The sequence below is a fragment of the Mya arenaria genome, chromosome 3 (assembly GCF_026914265.1).
Source record: "Mya arenaria isolate MELC-2E11 chromosome 3, ASM2691426v1".
Lineage (NCBI taxonomy): Eukaryota > Metazoa > Mollusca > Bivalvia > Myida > Myidae > Mya > Mya arenaria.
The window spans coordinates 23114798-23140988 of record NC_069124.1 but is presented as its reverse complement, the minus strand read 5'-3'; the positions used below and the strand labels follow the sequence as shown (position 1 = coordinate 23140988).

Below are 26191 nucleotides of genomic sequence, written 5' to 3'. Positions count from 1 at the left end.
TATGTGATCATGTATCAGGAAACTGTCCTATTGGCGGATGTGAGCGGGGATTCAACGGTTCCAGATGTGAAACAAGTACGTTTAACAGTACATATGTTATTGTTTACATGCTTGGGTTGCCATGCATCTTAATTTAATTGTTTTTTAAATTTTAAAGACATTCCACCTGAGATAACACAAAACTCATGTATTTACATATAAGAATAGTTTACACATTGTCAATTAAGTGTGCAGAGACAAAACTATTGGATATAATTGTGAGAGACGTTGTCATTGTAACAACACTTCCGAACCGTGTAATATCACGACTGGGCACTGCAACAGTGGATGCTCAAATGGCTGGATAAACTGGAACTGTAGTACATGTAATCAAATAGTATTTAATATTATTTTTAGTTAATGTGTAGGTACAAATAACCCTTAATATTTCATCTAGTCTCAGTTAATTGCAAAATGTTTCGCCCTGAATGTACTGATACAATGGCACCACGCATGCGTTTTTATGACATTGGTGTCATTTTATTGTCAGAGATCATTATTTTAAACAAAAATAGTATTGATATATAAATCAATTGTTTCATTTGTCGGATCAGCACTCGGGACAAATCAATTACGACTGTCAATAATCGATAATGATTGATCTAAATACCAATCGTACGGTTTATGTACGATACAACCGAATAAGTATTACACTCTTTCAGAAATTAATAGTTAAATATAAATATGTTTGTTTTAATTAACAGCACAAGTATCAACCAAACCATCAACAAACAACATAAAAGTAAGAATACATACATAAAAGCATGCTATATAAAAATATTATATGAATCGATGTTATAAATTATATCTATTCACTACAAGTCTGTACTGATGGCATGTATGGGCACAGATGCCTGAGGTGTATGCTCTACTGGTTGCACACCCGGTTTTGATAACAAGAAGGATGACCACTGTCAAACAGTCAGTAATTTCATTCAATCATCGCCCCTTGACACCAATTGACCTGAAAACATGTGTCCATAGTTACCGACACTTAGAGTATAAACTATTTGTTGTTATACTTTATTATCAGAAGCTATCGTTGAACAGATAAAGGTTTAAGAGCGAAGTTAAAAAAGTTACTTTTGATGATAAAAATTGTATCAGTTGAACATATGTCATTGTCAGTATTACGCGGAGGCTGCAAAAAAAGTCCAACGGAGTTCAATTGTTAAATTGATCGAAACTGAAGAGTCTCTCGCCTGTTCTATCAAATTCCGTTCGTTTTTTTCATTATGAATTTAAGTAGAAGTTCCCGACTAAATCAAACCCCTTCCATGATATCCGTTGACAGAGTAGTTATAACAATATAATATTTTGAGTAATCGATTTACGCACATGGACGTGACGGAAAATATCATTAGAAAGTAATTTAATGTGTTACACATTTGAAACATGACCGCATTGAATTAGCATCAAAACTTATCTAATTTATGGAGAAAACATTAGCGTGTTCTTTGTTTGTGTTTGTGTTCTGTGTCTATCGCGTTAACCCTGTGTCATTAACGGGGTTTATGTTTCAACTTTTGGCTACAGTGCTTGTTTCTGTAGTTGTTCATAAAAATATTCACTGGAATATAAAAGAAATTGCCAAACACTTTGGATGAATTCACTGCATTCTGTAATTTCGGGATGAGGACAAACTTTATTTATCGCGGCATTTCCTGTTTCCTTAAAGTAATCTAATATTAATTTCATATAGTATCATGTATACATAACGAAATGGTTAAAAAACAATTTAACGACCCAATTTATGTTAAAATACGTTATTTTCATAGATATATTACATATATTGACTCTTTATGTGTACAGTGATTCAAATAGTCCTTTTCCCAAGGAAGTCTAGCAAGTTATTTCTTAGACTATACAAATGACCTTAAAATTTTAAAAACGTTGATTCGTTTATGTTTTATACACGTGGAATAAGAATTTGCTCTTAAAATACAATAAACAGCATATGGAACACTAGCCTGTAACAAATTATTGAGAAAGGCATTGCGACCTTCTTTGCTTGGACATGATCGTTTTTAACTGTTGTTTTGGTTTCCTCTTTTATTACACCCACGTTAATGAAAGTTTTTTCTCATTTATGAGGGACCAATGACATTCATGAATATGTTTTTTATGATATCCAGCATGCGATGATACCTCATACGACCAGAATTGCAATTCCAGCTGTGGTCACTGCCGGGATGAGGCAGTATGCGATAAGGTATCAGGAAACTGCCCAGCAGGCGATTGTAATAGGGGGTTCAGCGGACCACGATGCAATCACAGTACGTATATGTTCCTTGTGCTACCTCAAACTGACGTGTTTAAATTTAGATAAAAACATCCATGATATTTAACGAGCCACATTGTATTTGTTATCCCAGTAACTTACTCGTTCTTAACTTAAGCTTGCACAAACAAAACATTTGGATACAATTGTGAAGGACTGTGTCATTGTAACAACACCAACGAACAGTGTAATATAACGAATGGATACTGCAACAGTGGATGTGCAATCGGCTGGGGAGGCCAGAACTGCAGTAAAGGTAATAAGTATATATTTTAAACACGCGCATAATACAAACAAAGGAAATGGCTTTGAGTTTATTGTACACAATACCGGGACATAATCTCGCTAGGTAACATTCGGAGCCTTTCTAATAGCCCTGTTGTATAATATATAAAAGACGAATGATATCAATTAAAAAAAAATATATATTTGTAAAACTTTGCAAAGAATGTTTCTTTTGACAAAAAACCCATATCAAAACTAAATATTTCAACGAAGTGACACGTATTTTTGCAAATTAAGCTTGCTACAAAAGAGGGGTTTAAAAGAACGTATTTTTTTGCAAATGGTTGTAAAAACGAAGTTTAAGTTCACCGTATGGGAATATAAATAAATACATTTGATGTCAAATTGTGTTCGGCGTTGTATGAATTGTTGTCAACGACCACTTTTTCTTTGTAGTTTCCACCAAATCGTATGAACTAAACCAAAAAGTATATTAAGTGCAATACGTAAAAGTCGAACTGACCCAAGTTTAAACATGCAATTGTAATACATCTTCATAATAATGAAACACCCTTCCATTGATAAAGGTCTGTGAATTGACTTATACAGATACTATTTAAATGGTAAAACGAAGTTTTTAAAGATTGTTCGATCGGTGCGCCCGTTTATCCGTAGCCGTTTCGAGTAAAGGCTTTGTCACTTCCGTTCGATAACGAAATTTGCTGCATTACATACATATTAGAGCTTGGAAGTTTCTCTCTAACCTCTTATGCTATTCAACCTAAATTTCTTGTGCTGCCAGGTTATTTTTTCTTTACTTTTCTATGTTGAAATTCACTCACTTTTTTTTATCAATACCCCATGTTTCCGTTTAACATGATAATTATGTTTAATTTATAAAATTAGACCCCAAATTAGGCCCAAACACAGGAAAAGCGTTATCTTCATATGTTCTTCCCGTTAAGATTTACACTGCTGCTTTCAAGTGTCACTATAAAGTATTCAAATATAGTGTTTCAGAAGAGATTTTCAAGACAGTCTTTAGTTTAATATAGAAATAGTAGATATACATGTTATTAATAGTCACCAAGCCGGACAAGTGGGTTTTTCCGGGTAATCCGGTTTCCCCCACAGCACAAGACCACACTCTCGCGGAACATCGTGCCATTGAGAGTATTTAATATAAGTTGTAATAGCTTGTTCCACAATCGTTATAAAATTAAATAAGTTTAAACAAACATGTTAAATCTTATTTATTATATACATAAAACATACAAAGATAATGATATGATACCAAAGGGTATCTTCGTCAGTCATACGGACAGTCCACAAGCGAATGGTGTCACCAGTCGATGAGTACAGTATATAGCTAGTTGTATGCAACCCCATATAGTACGATACTATTTTGGTCAACTATGTTCGTAATTCAGATAAATAGCTCAACTTACACAGCGCGTATAATTGCAATTTTTAATAACTTTCATCTGATGTTACCATGTCGGAAATACTATTGTTTAGTGAATAGATGGAGTGTGAGAAAAATATCATCAGTCCTGCTATTGCATGGAATAAGTATAATTTACGAATTGTAAACACATTTTTTAATCTATCCCTGCGGCAAATCGTAACGGATTTGTGTTGTTTGGGTTATTGGTGTATGTTTTGAAATTCAAAAGTGTACTTTGCGTAGCGACAACATTGCAAGCGGGGTTTAATCCCCGCCGCAATAAAACATAAAACAATGTAGGATGAAGTTTGTTCAACAACAAGAAAGACCAGCCGTACTGATCAACGATTTAGGTAACAAACAATTAATAAAACCAAAACAAAAAACGCAATTATAATAATATAAAGTTATTAACTAGGTGATTTCATATTGGCCTAGTTATTTGTCCGAGGTTAGCTGTATTTGCCTGAGCCCGAAAGGGTGAAGTTTTGTTGATATTGGCCGAGTTTGGTCGATATTGAGCGAGTTCTGGCATATATTGTCTTCAGTTGTCTGGTATTGGTACCGCAATTGTCTCTGTATCTCGCCAAATACGTAATAGTTGATTAATAACGGGACATATAAATAAAACATGTTTGTATTCAAAAGTAGACATGTGAAATTCTTATAAATTTCTTTGCATTTAAAGCATGTCCGGCTGGTAGATATGGTCATGAATGCCAGAACAACTGCAGTGGGTATTGTTTGAACAAAGAACCCTGTCGATTTACAACGGGTGTTTGCTTAAATGGCTGTTCGCCAGGCTACGACTTCAAACAGGATGACAAATGTAAAACAGGTAAGCATTTTGTTCACGGCTCAATCGTTGTTCCATGACATAGGTACCTTTTATCTGGGTTAATTGCGTTCAAGATATGTGACAGGACTCTTATGTAGCATGCACCAAACATGCCACATATATATATATATATATATATATATATATATATATATATATATATATATATATATATATATATATATGCGTGTATTTAGTGGTTGAAGTTTCGTTATAAAATGTTCGATGTAGATATGCGATTTGCATTCGTCTAGAACTCCGCGAGACGAAATTGATGTGCATGCCCAGTTTGCTAGGGGGGTCGGAGTATGCTTCCGGTGTATAAGTGTAATGCCGGATGCACGTAGGTGCAAATTCGAAAAAGATTTTTAGTCTTATATGAAGCATAGAGCCTCCACCACTTAAGCTTACATGCATTTTGGACTTATACAAAATACTTTTTTTTGGAAAATCAGGCGCAGGCCCGGGACCTAAGTGCCAACGTGGAGCTACTACAATGCTCGTGTTTTAATTTTTTTCTACGGCTTCCATATATGAACGATTTAAACGCTTTGTATCGATTTATAACACATTTTCATTTCATGTTAGTTTCAGCTCAACGTTTAGTACTGCAGAAATATAATATTATAGAATAACTAATTATTTCAGAGTGCGATAAACATAACTTTGGGTATAATTGTAACAGCACATGTCATTGTGAAGAATGTGAGAACGTGAACGGATATTGTGGTGTTTATTCTTGCTACAGCGGTTGGATTGGTGACACATGCTCGGAACAGATGGAGAGTACAAACCGTGCGTTAATTAATCTTGACGTACACTTTAACAATTAACACTTTTATTCATAATTCTAACGTCATAACAAACGTATTTATGTAATATCCAAGTATTTGTTTCAGTTAATGTTTGATTTAATGCTTTGGAAGGATTCGAGATAGATCCTAATGCAGATTTGTTTTCACAAATCTTTATAACACAGGATCACTTATCGGAATGATTTTGTGCTCTCAACCATTTTCAGAACAGAATCAAAATCCTGATTGCGAATCAGATGTTACGTCGAAAATTATTGCTGCAGTTTCATCAACTATTGCTATGGGCTTGATCATTGCAAACGTTATTGGAGTCAGTATTTATTGTAGAAGGCAATCTAAAAAAAGGTAAACTGAACTTATTTTGAAACTTTGTTGATTTAAACTATATTAATTTTATAGAAATAATTCCTTTTTAAAAAAAAGAATACAGATATTTATTCCTTAATTAGGTATTTTTTCGTATGATTGTCATGCTGTGTAACCTCTAGAGGGCACGCGCTAATACATTTACGCCTGCTCTTTTGTGGTCAAGCAGCATGGACACCGAAACAAATGCGATTTAACGCTTTGTTAACGTTTAAAATAACAATTCATCGCATTTGAAATATTTTATAATCCTTTTTCTGCTGGTCATATTGTTGAAAAATGGTTATCGACACAATATTCCAACTGTTTTGAATTATGGTATGATTAAACCGATTTCGGGAACATTGCGTTTCTCGTAGGATTTTAAGTTTGGAAACGTCGTATTGCTTTTAACCAATTGGTATAGCATCATGAATACGAAAATAATCATTACAATTGATTGGCATTTAAACAGTTGGAAATTGCGCCAATATTGAAATGTTCTTTGCGAGGATTAAAATATTGTAACGGACAAAAACGACACTAATTAATTCTTTAAAAGTGTTTTTGTAACTTTCATAATTGTTATATTATATTTAATTTTAACTGAATCAGGGAAATCAAAAGCAACATGAGCACCATGGACTCAAACCCGTACACTACACCTGTCCCTGCATCATCAACTGGAGATTACGCCACGCTTGATATTAACGAACGTAAGTTGAATAAGCAAATTATTTCTGTATCATATGTGCTGTGCCTACATCTATTCTTCTAATTACAACGAAAATGTCTGTTTTTGTAACTTTACGGCCGCTTCAATGTCTCATTTCCATTATTTTTCAGCAAGGTCCAGTTTGGTTATTTTAATGAAAGTAGGGTTGTACAAAAAAATGGAAAAAAAAAATAATACGAACAATTTTATTCGATATCTAGCCGTTTATTTATTTAAATGCAAACGGAATGCATAAAGCCCTTAATGTGGAAAATTAATACTTGGCTTTTCGTGTTTATAGATTATTGTCGATATTTGTAATTGAGTTTTCTTTTGTTTATTTTAAAAGCTTGATTTTTATTTAGAAAATATTGGTATCGATGACAGAAGATACGTTAATATTGAAACGACTGGCGGCCTTTGATTAGCAATCTTACGATGAGGAACCAACGTGATGTAGCTAGAAGACTACAACCTATTTATGCAACACAGTCTGGTTCTCAAACACCTCTTTACTCGAAACAGACGTTTGATTGTTTCAAGAAGTTGCATTGACTGCTTGTGTTAAATGTTGACAAAATGCCAATCATATTTAGCATATTCTTTAACAAGGATACACAATCCATAAAGTCGGTATTGTTGAATTAAATAACTGGATATACTTAAACATTGAAGGTTTTGAAAATATACTATTTCTTTATGAATTTTTTTAAAAGCGTAAGAATAAAAACACATTCATGTTAAGTGAAACTCATCTTCGATATCGATATAATTACAACATTGAGCAATATTGCGCTTTATGTATATTTTCCGGAATATCTACCAGTTTGAATACTGCTAAAGTAATTTAAATAAGCCAAATCTTAACTCTCCTGGTAAAATATAAGTTCCTTGAATTCATATTCTAAACAAAATTTGACTAGTATATATACATCCAATACGCTACTGTTCTGAACAAATCTTGATTAAAAGTATCGTATGATCTACCTTTGTAAGCTTCAATAAATACATGTGCATCAATATTTAGAACATTATTAAAGACGTGGCTAAAATGAGAATCATGCATGTAAAATCATTTTAACATAATAAATCTGATTGCGACAACCTTTCATGCAATAATTCATAGCTTAGTTATATATTGCGTAATAGTATTATTGTCAGTGGTAACAATCTTGAACCAATATTTCGAAATATTTAGGTATCTATGCAAATATAAAGGGTAGTTGTAACTCTCAATAATCCTTCAAACATGCCATGTGAGAGGCACTCACTTTCTTACCTCGTGCTTTTTGTTTCAATAAATGCTCAAAACTAAAACTGTTTTATATATTGTATAAATATTTAGATATATATTCAAGCAGAACATTTAATGAATAACCTGGAATATGGACAATTGGAAATATCAGTTTTGAGCTGATTGAGATTCAATAATTAACATTGTATCGAAAGCAATGTTTCGTGGGGTGGGGAGCGGTAAGCTTATGTACCCTCGCCATCGGGTAATACCCACTCGGCGAGCTGAGCAAAGTACTTGACCATAAGATCAAAATGAGTAAATGTACTTACCACATTCAATAGGCATTGCTCAAACGATTTTCGAGGGAATAAAGCATATGCACTGACCTTCTATTTATACCAAAAGTGCAGTTATCTAAAAACCTTACCACACCCGTCTTCGACAAATGTTAGTTTTTCTAGTCTGCCTTTATATAATCGTTCACAGCGCAATCGGTAAATGGCTACTTTCACTAACGTGTCAATTTCTTTTCTGTGTAATCTTCTTACCGCAGGTTCGATTAAATATCATTTTATTTACATGTGTTTACTATATATCGATCTGCAACAGATTTGTTTTAATCATTAATCTGCTCAACTATAAATAACCGCAGGACGTAGGTGTCCAAACAAGCCGGGAGGCCGCACCACCCCCCCCCCCCCGACCCCGACATTTGATTGACAATGGGATTATTTCATAACAATCAAGTGAGACGAACCTACGCATTACAAAACACTTAAACATATGGCCAGCTATTTCCTTTCCGCATAAAATCTTAGGGAATCCACATATGTCAGGTGACATAGGGGCATATTGTTACCATGCACGTTTCTGCGAGAACGAGTCTTACATGTTTTTTCGAGAACAATTATCGTATAGTACTACACTTTATGTTCAAACGGTACTAGCACCGCATTAACACGATGATATGGCGCTAAAATCCTACGGTGCTAATTTTACGCACATTTCAGATAGGACATTATTTAAAATGTTTCATGAATACCGGCCTTGAGTTATTACCGTACTCGACCTGCCTATCAATCAAAACTAAACTCGAAATCACAAAGATAACCTTATACTTCCTACTGTACTTCAATACGATATATATATATATATTTATTATTATTTTTTTTTTTTTTTTTTGGGGGGGGGGGGGTTATAAAATTCCTTCCCACAGTCTAAATTCATTTCTTTACAAGGGCATTTTGTATTTTATTGCTGTAAATTAGTATTTTGTAGATATTTAATCGAATCAACAAATACAAAAAATGTGTGAACAAGTAAAACGTTTATGTTTGAATTAATTTGGATGATAGTTTATACTTTACCTTATTTTATTATATATTTAAGTTTTGTTTAATTCCATGTATTATCATGTATAACGAAGGAAATTGAAGTTTCCGCTATGTTTAAACTATAAAATAAGAAATTGCAAAATACGCAAAAAAGTCGGACGCCATTTCTAGAGATATTGAAAAAAGGCTTCCTTCTGTCTTTACAAATAGAACTGTATCAGATCTCACAACATTTTGTTCTGATTCATATTTGGTTTACATAACACAGATGAGCAGATTAGGTAAATATTTAGATCTCTAATATCTTCTGATACACAAGATAAATAATGATCACCTTCGGTCTTTAAACTGACATGAACATGAAATATTGAAGATAATAAATAATGGAAGGGAGTAAAACTTAAATCAAAATTAAGAATATAGATAGATAAAAGAGTATTTCACAAATAATGTTAATAAATACATTTCTGTTATTATTTTTGTGACTTCCTAATCTATATTCAAGTTTGCATTGCGCATTGCAATATAGATATTGTCGTCCAAACTCATTTACATTTAAGTTGTTAAAACGAACCAGAAAGTATTAATCTTAACATGTTCTTAATCCTTGTTTTGTATGATTATGCTGATAATCTGTATGGATAATAAGATGCCCTAAACAATATGTGATGATATCGTTTATATTAAAAGTATTTTATAAACGCGCTTCTTCCCTCATTGAGTCCTGAGTGCTCTGAAGAAAAGCCCCTGACTACTTTGTAACAATTGGGATTTCAATTGACACAATCATCGTATTTTTGGTTTGTTGATATTATAGTTTACCCTGAGCCCAACTTATTTTGTTTTAAGATATGCGTTACGGCATTTGATACACGTTTATTCGATTATCGGACACACATGCATTTTAATATACGTCTGAACTATGAATCATTTGATATTAAAGGCCATACTTTCTAGTTTCTTTTTCAAAACATTTTAAGTAAAACATAATTATTTCTTTTTGAGAAACAGCTTGTGCTTTTGGAAAATATGGTGACGGATGTCTGTTTAACTGTAGCGGCAACTGCAGTGAAAAAGATATATGTAACTACAGAGCGGCGAATGCTCGGATGGATGTGAACCTGGTTCTGACTTTGCACGAGACAAACATTGCAGTACACGTGAGTTATATTTGGTATACACATCATTGAACTTGATCTTGACAACTTTGGTCTTTACGAAGCAGTCTGAATAAGTGATGAGTGAAATACAGTTTCGCATAGTTATGCGAAATATATATGTGTTTGATATATAAATGGTATATGTCTTTGTTACTTTATGCATAATGTGTCTTAGATATTCGTCTTTTGCAGAATGTACAAATGGGACATTCGGCAAAGACTGTATCCACAATTGTGTTTATTATATGGACGGCGATTGCAACACATTAGATGGAACCTGTCGTAGTGGATGTATGAAGGGTTATTTGGGGCAGTTTTGTACGAAGGGTTTGTATTTATTGTAGTTCTGAAGGCGAACATCTACCAACTGATCGTTATTTTAACGAGTTCACACATAGCATGTTATAGAATCGTAGTTGATATCAGTCAAAACTAGCCTGACCAAAACGAATGTCTTTATTGTCGTTGGATTTTAAAATTAAAAAAGAACGTCCCTTTGAGTGTGCAATACTTTTTTTATAACTAACAATTTTTACAATATTTCAGAATGTGAAAAACATCACTTTGGAATTAACTGCAACATCACATGCCATTGCGATGAATGCAATCATGTGGACGGATCTTGTGGAGTTTATCCGTGTTTTAGTGGATGGGTCGGTGATACTTGTTCAGAACCAATTCAAACTAGTAAGAGCATTTTTTATTTATTTATCTATCGTGATGTAAATCACTAACTAGAGTTATCACAGGGGTAATGAATACACAACACACCGCTTGAAAATGGGAATGACTAAATGTTGTGTTTTGACATAAATATGAACATGTTAATATTATAAAACGGACAAACATTTTGCTTTGTTTTAGCCTGATCATAACTCTTGTTGAATCAAATGAAATGTCTCTCATATTGTGACAAATTTCCGCTGGTTATCAACAATCTTATGAGTTTTTTTTTATTTATGTGTATGTGAAATATTCGTGGAACTACATGCCAATCAATATTGTTCGGACCTTTTCTTGATAAATCAAGGACCTTTACTCCTGACAAAAAGCAAATGTCACACAAAGGGATTCTGCACTACGTCTAGGACAAATCGTTAAGTTAGACAAAACGAATGTTACACAAATTTCATATGCCGATCAAACTGACCAACATCTCAAGTGTTATGTTTGTATGTAAAAACATTTTTGAGGTACATAAAACATGAAAGTTTCATACAATTATTTTACAAAATGGAGGGCAATAACGCTTGTAACACGACAATAAATGTTATACATATTGCAGATGCACAATTTCCCGGCTAACCAACATTAATATGATAAACTTGTATGGGTTAGTGCAATACTTTTGCAGCTAAATGCGACGTAACAGTTTGTGGCGGGATAAGACGGGATTGGGACTTAATCTTATTTAGACGTTTACTGCGTTTCCACGAAGTTCGTAATGTTATAGCTCACGTCTGAACATTATTTCAGGTCAGAATCAAAATAACGACCAGTGGATTCGACAATCAAATTAACATCATTCTTGTTGTTGCCGCTGTTTCATCAACATTGCTGTTTGTTTCAATCGTAGCTAATGTTTTCCAGTATTGCAGAAGAAAGTCCAAGTACAGATAATTTCATGTAACACTACACTATACACCTCACCCGACAATCGTGCGTCATAAGTTTGCTTATAAGGGTTACTTTAATATTTGAACGTTATTCTCATTTTTCATTGTGGTACAAACAATACGTTGTTTTTGTTCAATTATTTATTCTTTGTAGGCTTATTTGATTATACAAATGTAACATAAGGAAGCTTTAACATAACTACAACGTATCTTCTGATAGTCTTTGTATATATGAAAATTGCCAATGTTGCAGTGTCACTAGATCAGATAATGGTTCCTAGGGGGCTTTGTCCGTGATGCACTTTGACCGTATATTTATATATTTATATATGCATCTGTTTAGAAATATAAATGCTATCCCTTCTTTGTATAGAAAAAGGAGAGAGAAGGTGGACACCGATTATTTCACAGTACCTGGACCATCAGCGCCATCTGATTACGAAAGCCTTGATGCAATTGAACGTGAGTCATTTTTACCTTTTAATGTGTGTCAATTTATAAACCCTTAAACTATTGTTTTCAAGTTGTACGTGTTGTTTGATGTAAAAAATTATCTTGAGAAGTTAAACTTTAAGGTGCAAGAATGATGGTCTTAATAAAAGAAGTACCACTTAAAAATGCACTTTCGTTATTTGTCGTTCTTCATATTTACAGTGAAATTGTTTTGTGTAATTTCTTTTGCAGTGAGTTCAACTCGAGGAAATAGACAGTAGTGTTATGTGTTGATGATGTTTAATTTATCGCATTATCTTCGACAATGTTTAGTGTTTGGGTGATTTATCCTAGGTCTATAATGTGTTTCATTTCACTGTTTTATGACTGATGTTACTATATTATGTAAAATTGTTCACACTGTCTTCAACAATGTTTAGTTTTTTTGTGATTCAGCCTAGGTTTATTATGTGGTACATTTCCCTGTTTAATTAGATGCTAATAAATAAGTCTGGGAAATAATGTACATTGAACAGACAGCTTATGATCACATACATCGCTTCTGCTTTACTTTCAAAAAAGGTGTGGTGTTACAATGACAATATCTGTCTTATGGTTAGATAATAAAAATACCATTTAAACAGGGGAGAGGTTCATAACTTTCCTTGGTTTTCTTTATAGTATCATACAAATTTGTTGTTTTTTATGTGGTTTCCTTTGTTCATTGTAAACATTCAATGTTTGTGCCGAAGGATTCTTATTTGTCTTAAGTCCAAAGTTGACTTAATGATGAAGATTGACATAGCCATTGGTTTCACTCCATTCAAATGAAGTGGGTATTGAAGTGGTTTTGAGTTTTGTTTCGTATTTTCTTCAAATACATATGTGTCACCCTGAACATTGATTTAAAACGGATGGTGTTTAAAGGGATGCGCTAATGTTTTGGCACCAAGATACAAATTTTCCTTTGATGCATCTGAACACATTTATTTTAAAACTATTTTACCATTTGGTACCGATATTGCTGAAACAAATAATCTGGTTAAAGTCGGAGCGAACCCAGAGTCAATATAAAAAAAGAAAAATGACGACCAAACCACCCGCCCACATACTCATACAGAAACATAAAGATAACTTAACCTTAAGGTCTTTTGCTTAAAACGTTGTTCAAAACCGTGGACTTCAAAGACAATATTTAAGCATATATCAACATTTACTGAATGGTCCAATCCATCAGTATCTAAGTTTTAACACTCGTAATTATTTTCCACACTTCCATAATATTGTTTCAATCGGACACTTTGCCCCAAAATGTTACATAAACCTGGATATCAGATAGCTCAAATATGTATCCTGCTAATTTGTTCGATTTAGTAAACAATTGTTTTGGTGAGTCTTGTTTGCGGACGCGAACACTGGAAGGAAGGAAGAAGCCGAAATAATTACTAAATGCAACCATAAGACCAGTTTTGTTTGTTTCATGTAATATGTTTAAATGCCATAAAGTGAATTCAGTCCCGGTGCTAGAGTCAATGGGATATATTAATAAATATTATGACATTTTAAAAGCCGAAGCTGAAAATATCAAACGATCATTGATTCAAGACATTTCATCTGCCTGCACGTTTCTGCCATCTATCATTTAAACCTTGTTTCATTTAAAAAGTTGGAATCCTTTTAGGCGATGAGATTGTAGCATCTAATATTAAGTTTGAAACGAAAGTGTTTGATTATGGTGTGACGCATGCATGATTACTTAATAATTGTGTAGTTTGACGTTCGCAGAGGTTTGTCATAAAGCGATTTTACTTAGATAACACAACATTTGTAAATGCAAAACTCGTTTTGTTGAGAGACTAACCTTTAATACTATGCATGAATCACCAAACACAACAGTTGCTCATTCAGAAGACAGCGCTCGACCATATGTTTAGGAGCACAAGTCAACATATATTTGTACCGATTACTTTATATCATAAAACAATGAAATGCTATTGTAACTCGTATACTGCGACTTTACGTGCAACATTTGCCATATGGGATAATATACTCCCGAATGTAAATGAAGTGTGAACATAACTTTTTAACAATGGTTGTAACAAGTTATTACAAGATTAACTGAAGCGCTTGGTCTTGTGTTGTGGGACAATCCAGAGAAGCCGGGAACCTACTTCTCCGGCCTAGTTAACAAAAACATAACAGCATACGAAGTCAAATTTGCCCGTGGAGGACCTATTTTGATGCGTTTGTATGACAATTGATATAAGTGAATATCTTCAATAAAACCGATATGTGTTGAACATATAATGTGTTGATAAATTTATATTGAAATTTGAAATATTATATATGGTTTTGGAATCTTTCGCATAAATGCTGAGAAAAATTCGGTCAACTTCTAAAGTTGTAGCGTTTGCTTAAATGTAGGGTCAAAACACTGAGAGTCCTTGCATTGCTTAAAGATTTAGAAAGAAAGGTATATGGTAAATTGCATAGTGAAAAATTAAAAAACGCACACTTGACACAAGTTTCCTTTATGTGTGTTAAGAAGTCCAACAGAAAGGGCTCCGAACAGACGGATGAACGGACATCGCCAAATCTATATGCTTCCGCTGAAACCTTCGGCGGGAGGTGATACGTTACATCTGAATCAACAGCAGTGTTAGTTATAATCATCATAACTTTGAAACGAAGTAATTAATTATACGGACGTTTTAGGCGTACCACCTGTCACCTAACATTTATAATGATGGACAGACTGGTTCGAGTTATGTTTACTCTGACGTCTTCAGTTCCAAGGCTGACATTTTCAAACGTTCATTGATTAATAGACATTTTATCTGACTTGTTTAATTTTGTCATATATCATTTAAAACTTTCGAAAACAGAAACTACTTTGTTTTATATTATAGAAAAAAATGACCGTTTCGTAACTAATTTCGTCACATTTTACACTGATAAAATACAACCACCGCATGTACTGTTTTAAAAAGACAGCTAACTTTAATTCCATCAGTACACTTAATCTGATGCAAGAGGTCAAAATTTAGACTCAAAACCTCAAATTTGTCAAAAAAGTAATTGTCTATTTGTGTCAAAGTTAAATTCAATATCTAAAAAGCTACAGAACAACTGTAAAAAAAAGCAATATAACATTTGACAGAGAAAACATGTCAAAATATGCATGATTGCATGACATAAAACGAGACAACAGACATAATTTCAATAATACACACTCATTTTATGACTTCGTATCACACAGTAATATAGTGCGCATGCGCATAAACAACTTCAGCAAAAAAAATCGCGAAAACATATGACGTAATTCGACGAATTCAAATTACTTTGCAAATCGTACTATTGTTTTATTTTATTTTAAAAATACCATAAATGTATCATATAAAAGAAGTACATTAGTTGATAAGATTGTGGTATTTTATAACTTTTGATTGCCTCGATCTCGTGCGATATCCACTTTAACCGCTTTAACGCACAACTTAAACAACTGACATAAAAATGTCCTATATGTTTGATGTATATACGGTACTATTTATTTGTTGCCTTAAACAGATATATGAAAATGAAAACATTATTAATTCCGGAATTGTTTAATATACAGATCAGGTTAGCCACACGTTTGAAATCATTTATTGTGTTAATTGCGGTCCATACAATATCAGAGTCTATAAATATCGGTGTTCGTTGTTGCCATTTTACGAAATCAAAAGACTGATTCAAGGATGTGTTTTGACTTAGAATGCCAACAACTATTAGTTGTTAGGCCAACTGATCAATTCTTACGTTACGGACTAAGTGACAAAACTAAAACTATAGTATTTTTTATACTTAATTACTTCAACTTTATTTGCGAGTGGCATTATTTGATACTGCAAATATTACATACTTATCTAATTAGCCCTTCATTTAAACCAACATTGACCAACATTGACCAACAAATATCAAAGTACAATTTGAGTTACTGAGGAATATGCTTACAGATATATACAGCTGTGTCCGAACAAACAATATCGTGTCAACTTGGTTCCAAATACGAAAGGGGCCAGGCAAGGCCAATATCTAAGTTCATTTTATTATGTCATCTACATAAATAGTTTAATAGAAAAACTGGACTGCCATGGCAGTACTCTTAAAATACATGACACCTCTTTTGCTTGTCCTACAGTAGCGGACGATATGATGTTGCTCTCGTTAACGCCGAAAGGCCTTCAATCGATGATGGATGTCTGTTCCGAAAACTCGAAAAATGATCGTTATGAATATAATCAAAATAAATGCACTGTTATTGTATATAATGAAAAACAGAGCGATTTTAAAAAGTGTAAAAGGCATTGGTCAATATGTAACGGAGAAGTAACGGAATCCATTAGCTACAAACACCTTGGAGTATTTTCCGATAAATTTAACGACATAAGCACATCGGTTGACCTTTGTTGTAAAAGATTACGTCGCACGTATTTTAGCTTAAATGATTATGGCTTAAATGACAATGCAATGCATCCGCTTGCTATAAAAAAATTATACCTTAGCACTGTGATCCCGAAGGCCCTCTACGGTTGCGAGTTGTGGATTGACCTACAGGATCATCATATATTGGCTTTAGAACGAGCCCACAGAATATGTGTGAAACATATGCAAAATATGCCAGTATATACAAGAACAGTGATTGCGTTAAGTTGTGCTGGAATCTACTCATTAGAAACATATATAGACGAAAGAAAATTACTATCTTTCGGACAATTGTGCCGTACTGATTACACAAAAAAGGTTAAAAAACTTATTCCTATTAAGACTATGCAAATTCGAAAGCGAACCAAGTGCAGTAACAGGATTTATTCCAGACATTTACAGAATCTTAGGCAAATATAATCTAATACATGTATTATGCCACTTCCAGAGGGATGCAATTATTCCGAGTCATGATAGCTGGAGATCTACTGTAAATAAATCTATAAATAATCGTGTTGTAACCAATTACAAAATATAACAGGAAAACGATGTGAACCTACGATTATTTAAGTCTATCCATTGTGAATATGAACCTTGTTTAATGTGGCAGTTTAGTAACATGTATAGAGACCAGCTTAAAAATTGTAGGACTGCTATGCTGATTATTAGTAAATATTTTTCAAGACGTTTTGTGTCCAAATGCCAAGAATGTGAAATAATAACAGAACAAATGGTTTTGCACAAAATAATGTTTTGTAAAATCTCGAGCGCTTCTAGAGACGATTTATGGGTAGCGTTATGTAAATGCCTTAGTGCCAACGTTTTCCTTGAGTTCAGTCATCTTAAACCCGATGAGCAATTAATCGAACTTTTAACTGGTTTTCCGCAGCTATCTATAGAGGACACAGTTAGAGTCAAGGCTTTCAAAGCGGCACTGAAGTACATTAGGATCCTGTAAAAATACGGATACAACAAATAATAACCCCCGTGATAATGACCTAGACTTTCGCTTTTCGTCGTTTAGGTTATTTTGGGCTAGCACGGTAGAAATTCAATATATAAACAATAAATTAAAATATATGTAAACAATAAGACGTCGTAGAATGGGGAAAGGTAAATGAAATTACAAAACTATGTTTCATTCACTGTATTAGTACATAGTTATCATACAGTATTACGAGATGTATTATTTATAGTTATCCTTCCTATCTGATATATTTGTTTGTTGTATATAATTTATGTAAATTTTTGTTCAATATGTTTCTTTGTATTATGTTTATAATGTGTCATGTCTCTTTATATCGGAGGAAATAAAGAATCTCTCTCTCTCTCTCTATCCATATTTTAGCCGGTTCTTATCTGGGCTATATTGATATAAGTTGAAGCCGAAGATAGGTTTTATCAACCTTCTTCATATTAAGTGTTACCTGTTTTGTTTTAATTATTTGCTACTGATAACGTTTTTTTAAATGTCTTTTTGCATCAATACGTTTATAATGACCAGGTGCAATAAAAATGAATATGATATAGCTGTTGGCGCAATCGGCTCCTACCCTAGTGCGAATTTTTTCGATACAAATATTGCATTCTCATGTTGTAAGATAAATAAATGATATAATATGTATGTGCTGATATTCTTAATTGTTGTCTTTAAGTTGATTTTGTTTCATATGAAGCCTTCTCTCAGTAAATGCGCGATGCACGTATATCTAAAAACTGGAGGTGCCCCTTTAACTTTTAAGGATCGCCTGTAAATAAGATAGAGGTCGTGGTCTGAATTTATAAGAGGTACGGGTCTAAATTATATAACGGTTCGACTCTAATAAAGATAGAGATACACCTCTATGTTCGAGGCTCTCTTTCGAGGCGACTGTCAGCTTTGATTGACTTTAAACCCAAATTCAGTATACCACAACACTATGTATGCAATGTATACCGATAAAAGTATACCACAGAAATATTTATGCAATGTAAACCAAATATTAACAAACCTTACAAACCTGATTGCTTATGCATGTTATATGCGGGTTTTACATCAGTGCTGGTGCTACCTAAACAACATTTGGAACTCTGTTGCTAGCTTTCGATAATATAATTCGAACGCCTCTAGGACTGGATCAGCCTAGATTTAAAAAAAAACGTGTTTTGGCGATACTGTGACAAGCCATAAATTAATCAAAAGATCGGAAAATATTAAATAGTAAATATGCCTGTTATAGACAGGTCGATTAGGAAAGCATCAGTATATATTTCAGATGGGTTTGAAATATACCTTTTCAACATGGAACAGGCCTACACAACTCGATCAATATGAAATATCACATTCCGTACAATCCAGTTCCCGTCAGTTAAATATAAGTACACTTAACATGGAATCTTCTTTCCCATTAATAACGCTTACTATGTAAAGACATTTTACATGCATTCACTAGAGAAACCTAATGTAAAGGTACAATACATAAAGTGACGAACACTATGAGAGTAATTAAGACAAACTGTAAATTGTGTCGCAGTTATACACGGAGGCTTTTGTGGAAAAAGGGTTGTATGGGACCCGTTTCAATAAGATATCTTTACCTTAAACCTTAGTCTGCTTTAGAGTGCTCGTAGACAATCGTTACGGGCAGAACATATATGATAAAATTAATACGATATTTGCTTGAAACGCATTTTACACAAAAACAGGTCTATACCTCTTAACGGTCTTAAGTCTTGGATCTTGAAGCAGTTCACAATATAAGCAGGATAAGAGTTACGGGCGAATCGATGGTGTAGGAGGTAATAAAAACAAAACTTGAATATTGCACTTTGATGGACAAACACTTTGGCGAAAAAAATGTTTAAAAACATTAAAGGAGTTTGAGAAGTCTAATCTTTTATCCCATTTTATCGTGTTCATTGTTGACAATGATTGTATCGAATCTCTATATTCTATTCTGATATACCAATTTTCAAAATATGCGATTTCAAGCGATTTCGTTTTAAAATATCTTGTTTTGATTTCATAAACCATACCACCCCCCCCCCACCCTATTTATATAAATTAAGTGCAAATGCTGGAGAGTTTCACAAATCGAAAACCCGTCCACGTTGAAACATTATTTCCTATTTTCGGCACAAAAATAATACAAATGTTTAAATAACTAAATCCTAGCCTCATGTGTCAACTATTATTTTTTTATGTACTATTAAATGATAAAACGTACTAGTGGAAAACATATTGGTGTGTTTTGTCCTATTTAATGCTTATGTCACATAGGCGTTTTGTTTATTTAGCAAATTCACTATAATCCGTTTCTGCAATAGTTTTAAGAATTCTAAGTATGCCATCCATTTTGCCTTAGTTTTAAGAACCATCTAAATTAAGAGGATAAAGCTATCCGTGCATTTTTAAGAAGAAAAACTTTCTTTTGAATTTAATTAATTAAGAGTAATTTATACCTTAAAAGACCAAAACATAGTAGTTTTACATAACTTTCTCAGTATTTTTGGGATAGGAGGATATTTTCGTACTTTTTGACTAATAGTGACCAAACAACTTCAAACTCAAATTCATATGACACTTCGTTATATGAGGAAACTTACACATGAAATACAGGGAATACTTTGTTAGTCGGTTTATCCTTGGACTTGTATCACTTGGGTCGATTACATGAAATCCATCTCGCCAAAGACTGAAGACGTTAACGCCATCATTTTAAGTGCTGCAATTCAGTAGATTAAATGGCAAACGTTGTATGCCATTAAATTATTCCATTGGAGTTTCTTGAAATGAAAATAACAATATGTTTAGATTAGCAAGAGGATTGATATTTGACAACCATCGACCGATACGGGAATGCGTTCTAGGCTAATATGTGATTCGTCATAAAAAACAGTGTGTAATACGGAAATTGTTTGCGAGTCCATATTAAAACAACGCACACTTTGTAGACGGCATTTAAAGGTTTCGGGTTGCTTATATTTTTAACATAGGAATTATAATGACGAAAACAAATTTAATGTCGAGTTCATACTGACCCCTACCTTTCAGAACAGTTGGAGGGATTTACTGTCCATCTATCAACATCTAACATCACGAATACATATTGGAACAGACTTCCGCTTACAACAATACCATATCCTGCCAATGGAACATTTGATTTAAACCTATCAACGCCAATAGAAGCACGTTTCTGTTATTTGAGTCTTCCTAAACCACCTTCAGTTTATCTTCCAACTTATCCAATTGTTCTATGTGAGGTAGAACTATTTGAGCTTATACAAGGAAGGGGTACGTGCTTCTGTTCCATCGCGTTTGTTAAAAAATACAACCCATTTGTTTTTTGGGTCATCCATATATTTTTCCGTAATGACAGGGGATGTGTTTCATCAAGTAACCAATGAAAACTTTTTTGGAATTTTTACTTCAAATGTTGCCTGCATAACAGTCTCTGTATCGCATAATTTTATGTTAATTGAACGCAATGCTTTTTGTGAAATGAATGAAGACAATTAATACACGCTTTTTTGAGCATTCGGAAACAATATTTCTCCTAATTGGGTAACTTAAATACAGAGCTTAATGAATAGTACATTTAATGAAGTCGTTAGAGTGTTTTAGATTTACTAATGAATACATCACCAATTGAAAACTCGGCGAAGCTGCCTTTATAAAATTATCTGATTGAAGAAAGACATGTAAACCAATTAATTATTCATTCGCCTTATACTATGTACATGAATTATATTTGCCCGTGAAATAACATGAATTTAAGGTGGAAAATGGGGAAATTCCGACTTTCAAATGAGGTATTCCGTTTCCTTATATTATGTTTTTACTGAACTAGAATGATTTGTAATGCTATCAATTATCGCTTAATTAATTATGATAATAATGAAAGTATATAATTCAACGTAGATATAATTAACTGTTACCGTAATACTTAAAATGTGATAATGAGTAATAATAAGACATACCACAGAATCCAGCGCATAGTCTTACTGTAGAAAGTATTTCATATTGAGTTAATGAAGCATCACATTGCCTAAAGTTTCTCCAATAAGGATGTAAAACGCGCCATGAAAACGACCCTACCTCCCAAACTCACGGACAGACTGAATGTCACGAAACTAATTGGACACCTTCTTACGAAAATGTTCAAAACAAATATACGGACGTCATTTTCCGCAAGACAGATCCTGTTGATAAATATACGTCATCAGTCAGATGGAAAAATAAACGAAAAAACACGAAGGCCCAAAAACAACGGCGAACATAAACGAATGATTTCCATAACGGTAATCGTCTACTTATATGGTACATCGTATATAATTGGCAATGCCGAAATCTCGCGTAGAATGCAAGATACTTACTATCGTAGATCGCAAAAACAAAATACGATTGACTACATTCGCACAATAATTGGTACCGAGACAAGAATTTAAAAACGATCTTTGGATTGTATTGCAGGTCTTAACTTAAACATATTGTTTTTATATCTGCTACGGCAAACAAACGTTGCAATATTCTATGTCAAATATTTAGCGTTATTTGTCACAGAGTTAAATTGCATGTTTCGAATATACACATGCATTATTTTTAAGGTGTATATTTCAGGGAATATACATCATAATTGAATTTCTTTTTAAGAGCATAAGTTGGAAAACAACCTGTGACAAATGAAAAACGGGTATTTACTATTTACTAAGTTATTCTAAAGTAATACTTTGCTTCTTACACATGTATTATAATGTATAGTTATTGATAAGTGAGTCATTGAATATGATCTGATAATAACTGGCAGAAGATTATATTTTCGGAAAGTAATATAACATCATAATAAATGAATCACATATCAACAAGTATTTTATTACAGGAAAAGTTATTTTATAAATATTTTAATGACACTTATTTTTATTAGACTGCTAACAATGAACGTTGACTGCAAGCAACCATAAGATAACGATAAAATTAAAACCGTCTTTATCGATGGATGTCTAAACCATTGGGAGACTGTATATTTATAGAGATAATATAGGATGGTCCGATATTCGATGACAGAAAGTCATATTGAACGAGGCGCATCCGAGGTTAATATGAACGTATTGCAGTGAATATCGGATCATAAAAAAATGCTAACTAACGAACAATTGTTTACTTATATGACAAATACTTTTTCTAACTCTAACATCCTCGTTTGTTTTATCCCAGTTGCTTCAAATATACTGTTAGCTAGGTTCATAATCATCTTATATCCGTACTATGCATCTATTTTGATTCTGGTGATGTCAAAAGATTGGTTCCCGCTTTATTCGCAAACCAATAAGAACATTAAGATAAAAACTAAACCAAGCCGATAACAAAACTAAGTGTTAAAAATAATGAATAACATTCTTAATTTAGATCAGGATTATGAGAAAAAACGAGAGTTTAATGTATATTTTGCTTGGTCGGTGGCTGTCTAGAGCAATAAGAGACTGTCTATTTGTAGGTCATATCAATGTTGTTTTTTCACATAGTTAAAGGCGTTGCAACATAGTCGTCCGATCATAACAACTGCACAGCTGACAAGGCGTTGAACGGCCTCGAGTATCAAGAGTCAAATGATGCAAAACTGTGTCTGCAAGTTTATACGCATGTTTGTCTTTCCGTCCCTCAAGCCGTCTGATGTCCAATAGTCTTCATAGGTATGATTACAACCGGGCGTTTGTCTGTATACGGACAGAACAGTTAAGCATCGACAATTATTGAATAAGAACAAGTATTAAAAATCAAGAACATTTTGTGTTTAGGTGTAACCGTTTGTTGCCAGTAGGATAATTATCTTGACTGGTTAATATAAACTCAGCAATTTAAATGAGTGATGTTACGATATACATTGACGTTATAATTCAAATTAACACTCAAATTATATGAATGTGACCTCGCCAGCCACAATTTCTCACCATGACACGCTACTTATGTCTATAATTGTATTTGTATGTTATGCTATTCTTTGTGTATGTGTTAACTTGTGAATATACATACTGAGACAAGCTGGATATACTAAATACTGAAAAGAGTTTATGGTGTGAGTATATATCGCAACAATCAGTTTGTCAATTTCATTTCTTTACCTACGTAAAATGGGGAAACTGTCTTTATTTCTGATGAAGTTTAAATACAATAATTCAATGTTAGTAGTTTAATTTTACTTTGTTTCCCTCAATCTTCATTTGATTCATCGTCGCAATTATTTTCGAGTACACTTTAAGGACTAATACATGTTTATTTCAGATCATACCTCTAAAGGTGGTGGACTGCGAGTGTCAATGTCCATTTCACAAATGACAAATGCGGTGATTATTCAAGGTGATAAAAATGCATTAGGATTAAATCAACAGATAAACCCTCCTAGACTTGCACGTTACATCAACATTACTTCCATCGCAGGGACGTCAAACATGGTTTTGTGTGAAGTGAAACAATTTGAAACAGGTAATGTACGAACTATAAACGTTCTATTAAACGTTTATAGTTCGTACATTACCTGTTTCAAATTTAAAAAATATAGTATTTGATATAAAACGTCAAAGGAAAACCATCACAGCGAATAATTGCAGATATATTTTTTAAATCCTCATTTTGAAAAACGAACGATGAGCTTGATTTCATTTTTGTCGAATTCAAGTACCAACCAAACATTGACGCTTAATAACACAACGATATTTGAACTTCATATATTTTGTTCGACGGTATTAAGTTAATAAATCTGAAATTAACTACCATCGACCATGAAAGCTAACGTAGTATATAAAATAGTATATATCTCTTACAATGCTACATTTAAGAATGCCACAACGGGGCGTATGGTGACATATGCACTGGTAAATGCGGTCATTGTAAAGGTGGCTTTGCACAGTGCGGCAGTATTAGCGGGACTTGTCGACAGGGATGTGAAACTGGAGATGTAAGCCCGCCACTTTGTTTGAAAAGTAAGTTTTGTAGCTTTCTGGAAACTTAATAAATTGTTTACTATTGCTAATGTAAGCGAGGCGTGGTGAAAAAAGTTTTAGAACTATAAATTAAAACAGTTGGATTCAATTGACCTTACGACAGCGGCAACAATGCCACGCCCCCTGATATCAAGGGAACGAACTCTGCTTATGTCCGTTAAACAAACAAGGAAGCAATGGCGTCTCGCGTCGTTTCGCTTACCGATATTCCTTACGGTTTTGGGCCAAATTATCATAAATGTGACATTTCAGTGCGACGATATCTAACATTTACGGGGTGAAATCTATCTAAGTCAGAGAAATCGGATAGCCGCCATGTTGTCAACATTGTCATCGAGACAAAGGAAAAGCGTGTATGTGACGCATACTGTAAATGCAAACACGGGTAAGTTTAACCTTTAATAACACCGGTCATTCTTACAGGATTGTTGAAACAACGACTATATCATCACACACTATATATCATGAATGGCCCGAATGGGGAACCCGAAAGTGACATAAAATGACAGTTACATGCTAGCTATATAACCTTTTATTTTATAGACTGAGCAGATATGGTTTATTAAGTTAATGCATAACAAGTTTCAGTTCTCAGCGACTGAACACACCCCCATTATAAATAAAAGTGTAATAGTTGACAATAATAAGTGACAATTGTGGGCGATACCAATCTGTAACATTTGCTTTGTTTAAACATTCACATGCTTTGATTCTTGTTCTTACAGAAATTGTGGAGCATGTTCAAACACTCTGCCTGTTAAAGTAAACCTGGGAGGAAATGTGCCCCCGGTGTGCGGCTTAAACTAACGACCACCAGAATACTAGCACGGCGCTCTAACCAACTAAGCTGACCGGGCAGCTGGTTCTAACCCAAACACACAACCCTCCCCCATTAACCTGTTAAGGCTAAATCGTGCTATTTCCGTTAGTGTTATATGACCTTTAACAGAATGTGACCTTAATGAATGTCATGCAGTGTATGCACAAAGCACGATCGTTTCCCTTATCCTTAAACAAAATTACTTAATTATCATATACATTCTCCCTAAACCTTTTAAATCATTTCGTACCTCCGTGAGATAGATATTGTTTAAAGGGTTTAAGAAAAATAAATAAATCAAATAAATTTGTTTTGAAATATTTATAATATTACTATTTTCATTTCTTTGATATATATGATCTGACACGAGTTGTCATTTAATACAAGATTTTATTAAACGAGTTCATGAAACATGTAAGTAAGCAAGTCTCTGGCGTGCTTACTTA

General features: G+C 33.5%; 1 protein-coding gene across 1 annotated transcript in view; it reads left to right on the top strand.

Annotated features, from left to right (window-relative positions):
• Positions 1 to 25732, top strand: part of LOC128225857 (multiple epidermal growth factor-like domains protein 10) — a 27380-nt gene extending 1648 nt beyond the window's left edge. The window contains exons 3-11 of the mRNA XM_052935753.1: positions 1 to 75; positions 2175 to 2315; positions 4681 to 4830; positions 5852 to 5990; positions 6606 to 6706; positions 10983 to 11123; positions 24207 to 24376; positions 24761 to 24879; positions 25651 to 25732. The exon at positions 1 to 75 is cut by the window's left edge and continues 66 nt beyond it. Coding sequence (XP_052791713.1) covers positions 1 to 75; positions 2175 to 2315; positions 4681 to 4830; positions 5852 to 5990; positions 6606 to 6706; positions 10983 to 11123; positions 24207 to 24376; positions 24761 to 24879; positions 25651 to 25732 — 1118 coding nt within the window. The remainder of the gene's footprint in view (positions 76 to 2174; positions 2316 to 4680; positions 4831 to 5851; positions 5991 to 6605; positions 6707 to 10982; positions 11124 to 24206; positions 24377 to 24760; positions 24880 to 25650) is intronic.
• The last annotated feature ends 459 nt before the right edge of the window (positions 25733 to 26191 follow it).